The sequence below is a fragment of the Equus przewalskii genome, chromosome 15 (genome assembly GCF_037783145.1).
Source record: "Equus przewalskii isolate Varuska chromosome 15, EquPr2, whole genome shotgun sequence".
In the NCBI taxonomy this organism is placed as follows: domain Eukaryota; kingdom Metazoa; phylum Chordata; class Mammalia; order Perissodactyla; family Equidae; genus Equus; species Equus przewalskii.
The window spans coordinates 35,644,688-35,659,709 of record NC_091845.1 but is presented as its reverse complement, the minus strand read 5'-3'; the positions used below and the strand labels follow the sequence as shown (position 1 = coordinate 35,659,709).

The 15,022-nt window shown below is 48.4% G+C and overlaps 1 protein-coding gene across 24 annotated transcripts in view; it reads left to right on the top strand.

Annotated features, from left to right (window-relative positions):
• CACNA1D (calcium voltage-gated channel subunit alpha1 D) overlaps positions 1–15,022 on the top strand; it is a 322,004-nt gene that overhangs the window by 200,928 nt on the left and 106,054 nt on the right. For all 24 annotated transcript variants that reach the window (XM_070577072.1, XM_070577064.1, XM_070577071.1 and 21 more), the window contains one exon: positions 13,469–13,638. In XM_070577072.1, coding sequence (XP_070433173.1) covers positions 13,469–13,638 — 170 coding nt within the window. The remainder of the gene's footprint in view (positions 1–13,468; positions 13,639–15,022) is intronic.

Sequence of the window (15,022 nt, the reverse complement as noted above, 5' to 3'; positions counted from 1 at the left end):
AGCTCCACTTTGAGACCCTGAAGTGGGTGGGCAGCAAAGCAGTAAGCTTACAGGTGACCCAGGTTTCCATTACAGCCTGGAGAATGGGGACCCTTTGATGAGGTTGAGAGAACAGGAGAACATGCCCTCTGAGCAGCAATTCCAGAGGGCACAGGGAAGGGTTGCAGAATGAGGGGAAGCTGAGGAAGTTCAGAGGAACGTGGGAATTGGGCGTTGGACATGAGCCTCGTACTTTGGGCAGTGGCTGGAGGCATCCACAAAGAGAGGAGAGGCTTGCGGGTAGCAAGGTCTTCTGATAGGGGAGGGTCCTTGGCTAACAGAGACCCTGGCTCACTTGGTCTAGGGCAATGTGGTCCAACCATTGTGGTTTGGCTCACACAGCCTGTGGTGTGTGCTGGAAGCTTCAGTCTCCGCAGAGGCAGCCTGGGGTGCTGGTTATTCCAGCAGATGTGGGCAGCCCAGCCAAGGGTTGTGGCAGTGCTGTGGCTCGGATCTCTGAGTGCTGCTTGGCTCGCGGTGGCTCCCTTGGCTGCAGGGATGGCTGGTTGCTGTGGTTATTGGTTTCTACGTGTTGTAGTGGGAAGAGCTCTAGGTGAGAGGTCAGAGTCCTGGCGCTCGTCTTGGTTCCGTCCTTCCTAGAGACGTGGCTTTTGTCAATACGCTTCATTTCTCCAACTCAAGGTTTTCTCACTCCTAAAGTTGGACGGCCCCATTTGCCATGTGATTGCAGAGCTGTTGTAAGAACCAAGGAGAGAAATGGAGGGGGGGAGATTTTGTCAACCGAAGAGACCTTTCCAAATGTGAGGAGTGCTCAACGTTAGCCAGGTTGTCGTCTCCTTCTAGGAGGTTGTTTCTGAGAGTTTGAAAAGCCTTCTTATTTGCAGTCTGAACATTAACTTGCCAGCTCTTCTCTCCAGGGCCCCACATCTTTTCAGATCCTGGAGTGGCACTTGAAGCACGAGCCTAATTTCCCTAAGTCTGATTGTCGTTAAGAGTTTGGTTGGATTCAGGGATAAAATATTAATCCACTCAGAACTAGATCATGCCCTTGAAATTCTGCTTTAAAATAAATCTTGGTTTCAGTTATCTACTGGCACCTTTGGAGCCTCCAAGCATTTGGGGCTTTTCAGCTTCTGAGTCTGGGAGGCTGGCGCTGCATCTGAAGGATTCTAATTCAGTGGGCAATGCACACCGCCTGCCAGAGGGGTGCCGTTCCCAGAGGCCCACCTGTCCTTGAATCATTTGCTATTGCTTATGAACACGCTTACAGAGGCGTGCCAAGGGACTCCAGGGCTCTGCATGATGCCAGCCCCTGCACCCTCTCCCTCTTTGGCTCTCAGTCAAGTATATTTTAGCACCATCTGAACCTAGCAATGTGCCCTAGGAGCACAATGAAGGGTTTAGTTAGAGTGGGCACTCCTGAGGAAGCCAGACTCAGGTTGGGTGTTGAGGGAAGGGCATCTGTAAGGATATAAAGAAAGGAGGGCATGGGCTGGCCCAATGGCCTAGTGGTTAAGTTCTAAGTGGTTAAGTGTGCTCCGCTTTGTCGGCCCAGGGTTTGTGGGTTCAGATCCTGGGCACAGACCTACATACCACTCATCAAGCCATGTTGTGATGGCATCCCACATACATGATAGAGGAAGACTGGCACAGATGTTAGCTCAGCAACAATCTTCCTCAAGCAAAAAGAGGAAGATTGGCAATGGATGTTAGCTCAGGGCCAATCTTGCTCACCAAAAAAAACGGAAAAAGTGGAAAGAAAGGAGGGGCATGTTTCAGATCCTGACAAATGGTGAGGACAGCAGGACCTGGTGCATCACCCACATCAGGAGCCAGTGAGGCTGCCAGGGTGCTCTGTGCTGGCTGGTGAGCAGTGGGGCAGAAGCATGGATACGTAGTTGGGAATGCCCAGTGAAGAGGCAGGACTTTTTTCTTTAATTTATGGGAGCTGTTAAGGTGTTTGGACAATAAGGTGATTGAGGACAGCTGGGCCTGGAAGGTAAAGCTGGTGCCTTGCAGGGTGGGTGGAGTAAGGAGAGCCGTGGGCTTGGGGGCTGCGGCACTGGGCTGGGTGTGAGGTGATGGGAGTCTGGGCTGGGGTACGGTGGTGGAGATGGAAGTGACGGAGTCCACGTGGAAGATAGTTGTGGGCCGGTGTCTCTCAGATGAGGAGAGATCTGTAGATTTGATTGTCAACTCTGCAGTATGGATAGTGTGAGAGAATGATTCTTTATCGCTTATTATTGTCGTTAATGTAGCAGCTAAGATAGATGCCAGGCACTGGGCCAGGGGCTTTATAGTTTATTTCATTCAATCTTCTTTACTACTTTTGTGAAGTGTTTTTTGCTTCGGTTTTACAGATGATGATAGCAAAGCTCAGAGAGGTTTATCGTTTTTCTCAAAGTCACATAATTAGTCAGTAAGGAATTCCTAGTAAGCTAGGAATTAAATCTACATCTGCTTGTCTCCAGACCCCAGGCTGCTTTTCTCATCAGTTGGAAGTTCTTTCCGTGTCTGGTGAGGGGGAACTCCCTGTGGGGTCCCATCTATTCTGACTGGGTCTGTGCTGAGACCTCCTGGACCGTTCTGTTCTTCATGCTTTGTCTGTTTCTTTCTCTTCCCAAAATTAATTACTCAAAGCAAAGTGGAATAGTGGAATATGAAGGCTTCAAAGAAATTGGTTTCTCTTTTCGTCTTAAAACTGCATGTGAATAAGGGTCATTCTAGCTCAAGTGGTCCTTTTGGATCCTGTTACTGAGGGGCAGATCTCTCTGAATCCCTGAATCTCTCCTGTAATATGATGTCCGTCCCCTTGTTCTCAGCTAAGTCTGATGGTTCCGAAGGGGCACTTCCTACCCATCCTGTCCTTGGAGAAGGAGCTCCCCCTGGGGAGGAGAGACCCCGTCTCCTCTCAGGGCCTCCCCCTGAGGTGGTTTGCCTTTGACATGGCCAGGGAGCAGGATTTGAGCTGAAATTCCTGTAGGTATTGCTGCTTTGGGGACAGCCCAACAGGTGGGCTCAGTTCCAGCTTCTTCCCGAGGCCAGCGTTGCTCATCTGCAGTCAGACCCTGCCTGCAGCAGGCATTTGAATAGGTGGATCCAGCTGTCTGTCCATTGCAGGCAGTTTATCCAGGCCCTTCACACAGCACACTGTGTTGGTGCATAAGCAGGGCATGCCCTGGGGATGCTGGTACCTTCAAACATGTTTATTTATTTATTTATTTTTTAAAGATTTTATTTTTCCTTTTTCTTCCCAAAGCCCCCTGGTACATAGTTGTGTATTTTTAGTTGTGGATCATTCTAGTTGTGGCATGGGGGATGCCGCCTCAGCATGGCTTGATGAGTGGTGCCATGTCCACGCCCAGGATCTGAACCGGCGAAACCCTGGGCCACCGAAGCGGAGTGCATGAACTCAATCACTTGGCCTCAGGGTCGGCCCTAAACATGTTTATTTTTAATGTTTCTGCCATCCTCCCCAGTCAGACTTCAGGAACACATTTTCCTTATTTTTCTTTGAAAACTGGAATCTGACAAGTCCAGCAAGGTATGTTTCTCAAGTAGCAGTATTTGAAGCCCGTCATGAGAAGACGTGATGATGTTGGCTTGGCTCCTTTGATGGAGTGATATATTTCATTCAGAGAAAGTGCTGTCAGACAAGAGGGCCCACGTTTTTGAAGAATACCTCTTAACACATGTTTTATAAAAAACAAATTGAAACAAGAAGTCTAGAACTTTTAGCATGCAACCTGCATGGATGATTCTTGGGGTAGATTTTCTGCTAGAAACATTGGAATGTCTTTAGTAGCCGTGGAAATTAACTTCAAAGAGAGAGCAACTCTTCTGTCCTCAGACAAGGAGATGCCGTGAAGGAAGTATGTCTCATTCTAAGATTCCTGACGAAGTTTATTTCCATGGCTGACATTTTTACGCTTGTATGGGACTCTGGCTGTCTGCATTTTCATTTTTTGTTTTTAGTGACAGTGGGTACAGTTTCAGGTGATAGAAAGTTACATGGGTGTTTGCGATCAGACATCTCCAACGCAGAGCCCACAATCTATGTCCTTGACACAATCATTAATGTAAAACCTGAGCCTAGAAAGGTATTTATTAAATTTACTTACCCTGTTTTTATTGAGCAGCTAATAGTGGCCAGGGTTTGTGATGAGGAATCGATACACAAAGATATGACAGACACAGCCCGTTTTTCACACAGCTTACAGTCTAGAGTGTAAAAGAGAATATTAAATACCAGTTGCAGGGCTGTGAAATAAATTCTACACAAGAGGCTCCGAGGACCTTAGAGAAATGTTCCTACAGGCTGACCTAGCCGGGTGGGATGGTCTCTGGAAGAGCAGCTGAGGCTCAGGGAACAGCACACACAGTTGCCTGGAGCTGAAGGAGATCTCCGTGCCTTGGAGAAGTGAGTGAACTCGAGGATGGCTGGAGCACAGAGTTCAAGCAGGGAGTGGTCAGAAGGGACCAGGAGAGAGAAAGACCGGACAGACCGTGCATTTGCTCACTCCGTGCCGATGCCCGTTGCTCTTGTGCAGGGTGAGTGCCACATGTGCCCCTTCCCTGAGGTTTGGTGTGCACAGGCTGCTCAGGGGCCGGCCGTTCACCACAGATCACTCGACCTAGTCGTTAAAAGCTAGGAACACCTACTTTGAAATTGGTTCATCTTCCCCGAAGATGGAAACTATTTTAAAGCATCTTCACAGATTTTCATGTCAATAAAAGCAGTCAAGGACATGAAAAGGGGAGGATTGCTTTGAGAAAATCCCTTAATACACCGAACAGAAAAATTAGGCACTGAATCCTTTACGAAAGGTTTCACCATGGAGTTTATTTCAGTAATGAATTCCCAAAGAATAGTCATAATGTGGTTTGATGATTAGAAATGTGATTGTTAAACATTTTCCCCAGCATATTTAACTGTGTAAACAGGGGTCCTCCATTCTCTCTTCTCCCTTTGGCCCGCCAGTGGTTCCCCTTCACTGGCAAGTGGCCAGTGCCTAACTTGCCGGTGAAGAACACTCTCACAGGCTAGCTCTTTCCCTTCGCTGGATGTTGTCTGCAAAGGAGCAGATCTTATGGATGCGGTGCTGCGGTTCCAAGGCCTCCGTCCCCACTCCGACCTGTTCATCTCATGCAGAGAGAACGTGCCTTGGCTAGTCCTGGCTTTTTGTGGTTGAGGGAAAACTGGAACAAAGCTAATGATTTTGCTGAACTTTGAACTGAACCGGTGCCAATAATTAAAAACAATTTTTGTGAAACATCACACATTAGTGTTGATTTTTTTCAAAACAGTTTCCTTGAAAAGGAACTGAACTTATGCGCTTTCCAAAAAATTAGATTTAAACATAATTTTTTCAAACCAAGCTACTTTTTTCATTCTGTTTCATTTCCTTTATGTCTGTGAGGGGGAAATAACTTAGGTCTAAGGAGGACTGGCCTCTGCTGATAAAAATCAGTGGGTTACTTCTTCAACTTCCCCTTACTCTTTGACTTTTTGTAAATGCTGCTTGCTTTGTTTTTGGTGAATTTGTGAGTCCTCTGCTCTACCAGAAATCTGAGTCCTTGTGATTCTGTTGCCTTGCTCACTGGACCTTTCTATGCTAGTTTGTGTTTGTTTTCTGTGTGTTTGTGTGTGCGGGTGCATGTGTGTGGATTTAAAAGTGTTGAGTTTGTCTAAATTTAATTCGTGTGAGTCTGGTTAAAACAAATAGCATTACAACCCCAGAAAAACCCTATCTCTAAATCAACATGATTTCCAGTGGCCCATTTATTTTATGGGGCATTTGAGAAATAACAAATTCCAGAGCAAACTGTGTGTCATCCTTCTGCATTTGGCGCGGTCACGTTTGACCTGCCCTGCCCTTTGAATGCGTTGGCTTGCTTCAGGCTAAGCATGCTCTCTCTGGTGGTGTTGACTGAGCCAGGGCTCCCAGAGTGCAGGATGACAGGGCCTGAAAATCTGGGCCATGTTAGGGTTTGGGGAGCTCTCTGCAGAGTATGGGGCCTGTGCCCAGACCCTAGGGGTTGCATAGGGTATCCCAGGAGGGAGGCTGGCTGGTTCTGGGCAGAGTCTGTCCCTGGAGCGGTGCTTCCTGGGGAGTGAAGGACGGCATGTGGGAAGATGAGCAGAGAGGTGCTATCACTTTTCCTAAGCCTGAGTTGGGGCTCTGCAAAATATCAGAATGTGGGGGTTAGCAGTGCATTCTGTCCTGCCCCTCCCGTCCTAGTCCTGACCAGTAAGTATCCGCCTATGCATCTCCTGAGCCAGGAGGCAGAGGGATCGGGCATCCCATGGAAAGAGCCCTTGGTTTGGAGCCTGGTTATTCTGTTCACAGGGCATATGGCACCGGCCAGTACATTACCTTGTTGAACCTCAGTCTTGGCCTTTGTGAGACGGGAGTGAAAGTCCTCATCCTGCCTGTCCCACAGTGAGGTAGTGAGGGGCCTGTGGGACTGTGAATGGGAAGACACTTTGAGGACTCCAAATAAAAATCCCCAAACCTAAGAGGTCTTTTCTGTTATTGCTAGAGAGGGTGTTGGTGGTGGCCTGGACAGGCTCTCCTGCAGGAAATTGATTTCCTGTTCCCCCAGTTGAGCAGGCTCAGACCTGCTGGCGCTGCCGTTGTTTGGTTGGGGGTGGGGGCACCAGGGCCAGGCAGTCACAGGTGAAGGCTGCTTAAGGCGGCCGTGGGCTCAGGCTGTGCCTGTCTCACAGCCCTCCGCCTGTTCTCTCTGTTTCTCTCTCCCATTGGAAGGTCTCTCCTGTGTGAGTGTCAGGGGGCAGGTGGCTGCACATTGCTCTGTAGAAAGAACCACTTCCAGCCATTTCTTCTGAATTCTCTGAGCCCTTCTGCTTCTTGGCATTGGTACCACCAGACTTGGCTGCCAGATCTAAGAGAGGGCGCCAGACTGCTGCCCAGGGACAGGAGCAGAAAGTGAGGAAGGGACCATTGGCAGCAGTTGGGGTCCTGCCTTCCGAGCTGTAGAGGAAGCCTGGGAGACTCAAGTTACGGCAACAGTTGCACATAACACAGGGTGATGTGTTGCCAGGCACTGGCCTGAGTGGGATGGGGGATGTGGCGTGGGCCTGGCCAAGGTGTTAGTCCTTCTCTACCAAAGGTCCCTGTCTGCACCCCTCCGGGGAAGTTGCTGCTTCCCAAGTTCCCAAGGCCACCCGTTTCATCTTTGGTGGACTTGGACTATTGGAAATTTTTTCCTTATGTTGTGCTGAAAGCAGTCTTTTCAAACTTCTGGCCACTCCCTGGGGCACACAGCAAATCTGCTGCTGCTTTTCGAAGCAGCCTTCCCAAGATGGAGGACAAGGCACATGGCTCTTTTGCATCGTCTCTTCTCCATCTAACCTCCTGTTTGTCATTCCTCTGCCCCCGCCCACCCAGCCTTTCTTCCCAAACAGGTAGACAGGGAATGTTTACGTGGCAGGTGGGGCGTCATGTGGCCCTGCAGGAAGGTCCATATTAGCTGAGAAGGTGACGCTGGGTGTGTCAGACCTTGGGGCCCAGCGTGAAAGGGTGGAGGTGAAGTGACCATTAGTGAGAAAGTTGGGGGGCAGTAATGACAGGCCTCATAGGTACTTTTCCAAACAGCTGTGTAAGAAAGTTGGGAGTTTGATTAGAACCATATTATTTTTGACTTGGATTTTTATTGATGTTAAATGTGATCACCCAAGAGTTTACGGAATGCCTTCTGGCCTCCTCACCACCGTTTCCTCCCTGTTTTGATCTCATCTTCACACATCTCTCTTATAAAACTCTCCCGTATCAGACTTCTCTTGGTTCCTCATTGCCTATGGGAAAACAACCCAGATCTCCTAGTTTGGGATTTAAGACCCTTCCAGGACTGGCTATAAGCTGTTTTATGATCCTCATCCCTTTATGCATCTACCGTCTTCTTCCTCTGCCTCCTCTGTGGCCGTGTTGAGGTCCTTCGGAGGGAGGGTGGATTCAGGAGCTGGATGGGCTCATGTGACCAACCTCCCTGAGCCTCGGTTTTTGCCTAATGAGGGTAATAACAGTCCTTCCCTCACAGTCAGCGCTCTCCAGTGAGAATGGGGTGGGGCTTTGGCTGGGCTCTGTTAAGGAAACCACGCTGAGGAGGCTCACTGGGAAAGGGCACACACGCATCCACGTCTCAGTCTCCAACAAGTAGAGCGCTCTGGTGATTCAAAGGAGGACAGAACTCTTCGGACGGAGTAGCCAGGGGAAGCTAGGTCTTGAAAGGTGAGCCGGTATTCAAAGATGAAAGAAGGCTGTTCAGGTGGCTAGAGTTCTGTAGACAAAGGCTCAGAGGGTTGAGGAATTGAGAAGAGTGTAGCCAAAGTACAAGGTGTACATTTATAAGAAGGGGAAATAAAGCTGGAATAGCAGGTGGGAGAAGGCTGCAAGGCCCTGAGTGCTGGGTTGCGGCATTTGACCTTGATTCCTGAGGGCAGCAATGAGGAGCTGTGAGGCATTCTGTGCCGGACCACACCAGGATGGAATCCAGGTCTGCGGTTCCTTGAAGCTGAGGGGAAACCCTGATGAAGTGCTCTGGCTAGAACTCCTTCAGGGCCCTCGGTGGGCGAGGTGTGTGCAGACTGACCAGCGTAAGACACTTGGTAGTTGTCACGTCCAGCTGGCGGAGAGAGTCCTCACTGAGAAGTTGCTCCTTACAAAGGAGGTAGAACTGGAGGGAAGACTTTTATCAACCTGGAGACAGAAAATCCACCCCATGAGGCCCGTAAATAATAAGGGGGACTGGCAGGCTGGGGACGGAGGCTGCTCCAGATGGTGTGCCTGGGCTCAGATGCTCTCGTTTCATGCTTCTGGGCGATCCCGGGGATCCTGGGCTTTCTGTCCTGGTGCATTCTGGCCTCTTAAGGAGTAGGCTCAATTTGTCGTGTGCGTTTTTTGTACCCAGACTTCTTGCACTCCTGCTTGAAGGGGGGCTTCCTGGGGGAGACAGAGATGTGGAAAGAAAAACATAAGAAATGAACAACATTGTCCCTCCCACAAGGAGCCTACAAGCTAGCTGGTAAGCTGAAGTGAATATATAACAGCATAAATTTACATTTGATTAGAGTGATTACATTTTCCAAACACTTTCAAAAATTTTCTACTGGAAGTAATTTCAAACGTACAGAAAAGTTGCAAGAAGAATAGCAGAGTGAATAATCCATGCATCCTTTACTCCAATTCACTTATTATTAACATGGTATTAATATTTTATCTCTTTTGCTTTTTCACTTGTTATCTATAAAGGAGTGTGAACTGATTTTTTAAAGTATTAAAAAATTTATTACTGTCCTTATTTTGAGGCTCAAAATATCCCAGATTAGGCTGGTGGGAGGTGCTTCTCTGCCTCCTGTGTCCTTCTGGCATGCCCACATCATGTTTGGTTTGGTTTTTTTGGCAATGCCTCTGTGCTTTCTTAGTCTTGTACCTACCTTGCCCCACCCTAGAATTGGCCATTTCTCCAAAGCCTCCTGGTCCTTTTAAGGGCAAATGGTATTAGAGACCAAGATCTGGGTGCCAGATATGCTCATAACTACTGGGGTGTCTTTGTTTCTAGATCTTTTCAACAGACAGAGCTGGGAAATATTTGCATTTACGTACACATACTTACATTTATACTTATACACATCCATCTTTTAGAAATCATGAATTCACACCGATACCTCCGATTCCAGCCCATCCCCAGAGGGTTCTTTGTACTCTTCCTCCCTTCCACATTTCTATATCCCTCCTTCCACAGTGAGAACCCTGGCTCCCAGCAACATTGACACATTTACTCATTGTTAAATCCTGTAATACATCAGAAATAACTTCAGCATTGTTTCATCCATATCCCTGCAAAAAACAAACCTCCTACAGAGAGTTCAGCTTTTGTTTCTAGTCCTTCCCTCACTCCGTCCTGCTCGAGACTGAAAATGTGCAGTCAGAAGTCCATGAGCGACCTGAATTAGTTTTGTCTTTCTCCTTCAGTGTGGTATTCACTGGAAGTACAGTAATTCATTCATGTCATTCACTTCCAGTTTACAGGTATGTTTCCTCCATTCTGTCCTTGTTGATTTAATTTAAAATATTTTAATGTGTAGAATATTAACATGATTCCGTAAGTCAAAACTGTAAACAAAGATATCCTTAGTATTGTCACTCCATCCTTTATCCCCCTATTCCATTGTCCCCATCCTCATTTTCTGCTTTATCGTCAGATACATCCTGCAGTAATATGTGTGTTTTCTTATTTCCTCTTCTTTCATGCATAAAGAATAGCATACTGCTATATGTGCCTTTTTGTCCAAGCACTTGTTATACCTCTCTTTTTTTGCTTGAATGCACCATAAACAAAATTCTGATCTGGAGCAAGTAGGCTTCTATCGCATGTGAGCTGTCAGGGGCCTCAGGTGGGATGTTCTGGAATGGAAGGTTTGTTGTGATGGGCCTGAGTTATTTTCAACTGAGCAGATAGCGGTGTGGGATGGATAGGGCACTGGCTGGCCCATCGAGGTTGCTCTGAGCCCTGGGATCCCATGTGTCCTTTTGTGCTTCCCTCAGTTCTGCTGGGATCATGCAGCTTAGAGCCCATTCAGAGCTGTTCGCAGTTTTTCTCCCTTTGGTATTTGAGAAACTTCCTCCAATTCCCTTTTTTAATGCCCAGATTCAGCAACTGAAAATTATACATTTGAAGTTCACATTTGTATAGAGCTTTGTGATTTTCACAGTATCTTATTGAATGTCTTACTTAAACCCTGTGAAACAGTAGAACAGGTATTATGTCTGTTTTGCACGTGAGGAGACTGAAGCTCAGAAGAGAAAAGTGACAGAGCTGGGACCAGAATCCAGGTCTTCAGACCTAGAGCCCGGTGTGGTCTAGGAGGCAGGGGCACCTGGGTTTTCACAGAGATCCCACCCCCTGCACCTTTTCCTCCAGTCTGTCTCTTAGCCGACAGGAGGAGACTGATGCCTTGTGAATCTGAGTTCTCTCCACGTCAGTAGATGTTACGTGCCTCTAAGTGTTAGGCCATTCAGAACTGTCTAAAGTCACTTCAGAGAGTTTCTATTAACAGCTTTGTTGTATCATAGCAGTTACTATTAATTTATAGATTAGATTGTAATATTTTACATTATATTTGTAGATATTTTATAGAATAGATTGTAATAGTGACTATTATTTTAAATGGGCCGTAAGTCAGGACTTGGCAGTGTTATTCTCACAAATTGTAGTCGCAGTAGGGTTTTACCTACGCGTGCTTTACTGTGTCCCAGGAACCAAGGATGTGCAACAGCGGTACAGCGCATTAGAGAGGGATTTTTTGTATTTCTAAGGTAAAAGAAACTTCATGAAATATAGTAAAGCAAAATCCCATTTTATGAAGCCCTTAAGTTTTGCAGGGTAACTCTTTTACTATCTTTGTGATTTTTTTCAAGAACTCAAATCAACTATGAATCCAGAATAAGAATACCCTGTTTGTGTGTAATCATGTGAATTTAGTACTCCAAGTTCAGAATCAAAACACCTACAAAGATTTGTGCTTGGGTACTTTGGTAGACAATAGACTCGAAGGCCCACATACTTGTTCTTTATAGTGTTTTTAAGAAAACAAATTATATAATGCATTTTCACGTTGACACGTGACACTCCAGGGCCTCCACTTGTTGTTCAGGGGTGTGATTCTGGACTGAGTGTGACTTTTTCAAAGTTCAGATTAATTTGGTGAACCTCCCCAGGACTGAGTTATGCGTGTCCCCTATCTCAGGAAACCTGGGAGGCCTAAAGTCCCAAATCATTCTCAGGATATGGTTTGCATGAGCAGCAAGATGCTGTGTGTGAAGGCCCTTCTTTTTTGAGACTGCAAGGTATTCTCCCCAGGAGGAAAGTTCCCTGGGCTGGGGGTTTAGAAAATGTCTGTGGGTCTTGATCAACTTGGGCTTATCCTGCAAACCCCCTGGAGTCAGCTCCTTTGTGAGCTGGACCTAGGATGCCTCACAGCCTTACCCGCTTCTCTCTTCCCGGAAGATGAAAGTGGGGACAGACCAGCCCTAACAGAGCCAAGGACAGGTTCCAGGGCATCCAAAAAAGTGGGAGATTTAGGAGTAGTGAGTGGTGTCCTTTCTAACCGTGGACAGGGGTGGCACCTTGGTGGGCATTCGAGTTTCTTATCTGAAGTATCAGCGTCTCTGGGTGTTCCAGTATCTGTTCCGCAGTATAATAGCCCAGAGTTGAGGGAGGGGAGGGAAGAGAGAGAAGAGGGGTTGGCTTTATGTAAGCAGGTCATTTCCCCCTTTGTCAGTTGGGTTGGGTTAATGAGGTCCCTGAGAGGGAGATGTGCCGGCTTTGGATTGGAAGGCAGACAGATGTACCCTCTGTCAGAATCCAGGGGTCTGTGTGCAGAGCTGCACTGCCTGTAATCTCATCTGCCTTCTTAGCAGCTTTTTAATCGTACTTACTAAATCCATAACTTGCATAACTTGGCTCCTGTAACAATTCATGGTTGGAAATGCAGATGGTTCCTTGTATATGAAAATTGCATAATCATCCACCTGACTCTCAGACTTCCCTGAGCAAACGTGGGATTCTGTATACATGCATAGAAAAAGGATTGCAGACACGAAAGGTAGAGTGAACAACGAAGAGTTGGGAACTTTTACGTGCCTGCCAAAGCTTTTCCGGGGCAGGTCTTCCCATAAATGGGCAGCAATCGTACTGCCTCTCCACCTACTGCAGGGAAGACTTTTGGGGGAAAGATCATGGCAAGAAGTCAGGCTTAAGACCAACAGTGGTGCCCCACCAGTGTTCCATTTCCTGTGTGGGAAGGGAGAACGGGACTGTGAGGGGGGTCTGCCCTGACCCTGTCCACTGCTCCGGCCAGAACCTGCAGTGCAAGTGGTGGGGATGGGAGCCTGGTGTGGGCACTGGGAAGGAGCCCATAAGGGCTCTTGGTTTGACCAAAGGGGTCACCATGCAATATGGATGCTAAGTTTTGTCTGAAAGTATTGCAGGAGCCCTAAACTGGGTGCTCTCTTTGGCCAAGCTTGGTCCTCCTGGGTCTTTTCTCTTTGCAGTGTAACGCCGGCTGTCTGACGGGGGTGTCTCTGGGGGAGGTGGGACATCTCCAAGTTCAGGTGCTCAGCAGGGCTTGTCAAGAGGCCTGCCATGGCAGCACATGGTGTTTCGGCCTAGGCTCCTTGGGATCGCTGAAATCCTGAGGGAGTTCATTTTCTAAGAGACGGTGCATGTGTGTTGGTGTGGTCTCTGCAACTCTGACACCCACAGTCTTGCTTGGGAGACACTGTGCTATGTCCTGTCCACGTGTGTGGCCCCTATTGCTGTGCTCGTGTGGCTGTACTCAGTGCCGTGTGTCCTGCCACAAGACTGTTGTGCAGCAGGGCAGATGGCTCACGGTGTGGGTCCCTGAGCATGTCCTGACATACGCTTGTTCTCTTGCCTTCCTCAGAGAATTCTCAAAGGAAAGAGAGAAGGCTAAAGCACGGGGAGATTTCCAGAAGCTCCGGGAGAAGCAGCAGCTAGAAGAGGATCTGAAGGGTTACTTGGATTGGATTACCCAAGCGGAAGATATTGATCCCGAGAATGAGGAAGAAGGTGGAGAGGAGAGCAAACGCAATAGTATGTAGCGCTTCCTGCTCTTGACCAGATGGAGCTTGTGTGCAACTCAGCCCTTGCACAGGCATTCCTTGCCTCTGACCCGGCCTGTGAGACCGATGGGCTCCTCCCAGCCGTCTGCTTCCTCCTGCCTGCACATCAGAGAGCACAAGTGCATTTACACCCACTCTGAATTTCTGCCCGAGGTTTGAGTTTTAGATTTTGAGTTGGTCCCGTGGCTCTATGGTTTGGAGGGTCAGCAGACTCACTGATGGCCTCGGGGATTCAGTCATCCCTTCTCTGTGGGCACAGGGCGTGGGAAGACATGCACTCGCCTTGCACCACAGGAGACAAACTCGTGGTCCCTTCATCTCAGAGGGAGCAGTGTTGTTGGATGAGAACTTGAAGAGCAGGGTCCCTCCCCACCCTTCTGCCACCTCAAGTGGCTCCCCCCATGATAGCCATCAGGGGCTGGGAAGGAACCAGGTCACCATTCTGGGTAGTGTTAGGAGGCATGAGTGGCTGCTTTGGAACCCACCCACCTGGTACCCCACACTGTGGCACTAGGCACCCTAGAGCGCTTTCTGCAGCAGGAAGGCCCGATGCTCAGTCAACCTTGGGAATTAATTGCCATTGTCAACCAAGGTGTCACTTTTACTGTGTACTTTCCTGGCAGTTGTGCTCTTACTCTTCCTGGGGCCATCTGTGCTGCCTCAGGTGAAAGTGGGAATTGAAATTCAGCAGCGGATTTGTCTAAGATGTTTGTGATTTGTTTCAAATCTGGAAGAGTTGATAGTAAAGACTGAGAATGTATTTCAAGGGTGCCCGTCCATCAAGAGGCCTGGGAAGCCAAGTTAGCCCTAGCTTGTGGGAGATGGCTGAGCAAGCCGCCCTTGGGCAGAGCATCTAAGGCAGCTCTGTGCAGTCACTCCTTCATTAAGCGAGGCTGGGGGCTGGGTGCTGGGAGGACTCTTGAGATGGAGAGGACCTGGTTTGCTCCTTCTGGGGAAGGGCAGGCCTGCACATAAGGAAATGCAGTACAAGGAGACAGAGATGCAGATCGCAGAGGAGGCAGGCTGTGTGGCGGGGGGCTAAGAGGAGGAAGGGCTGGCTGCAGGGCTCTTAAGGAGAGGGCTGTGGGGGCATTGGACCTGGGCCTTGAAGGATGGGTAAATCTGAGATCAGTCATAGCTCAACGTCAGGAGAAACATTCTGAGCCAAGGCAATGGCATGAGGAGGACGCGGAGTTGGGCAGACACAAGGCTCATGGAGGAAGCGGTGGGTTGTTCATTTGGCTGGAGCGCAGAGGGTCTGCAGGTCGGAGAGGTGAAGCAGAGAGGGTGGGTGGGGCCAACTTGTGCTGCTTGTATAGGCGTGGGAGTGTGGAAGCTGAGGCTGGATGTCGGTG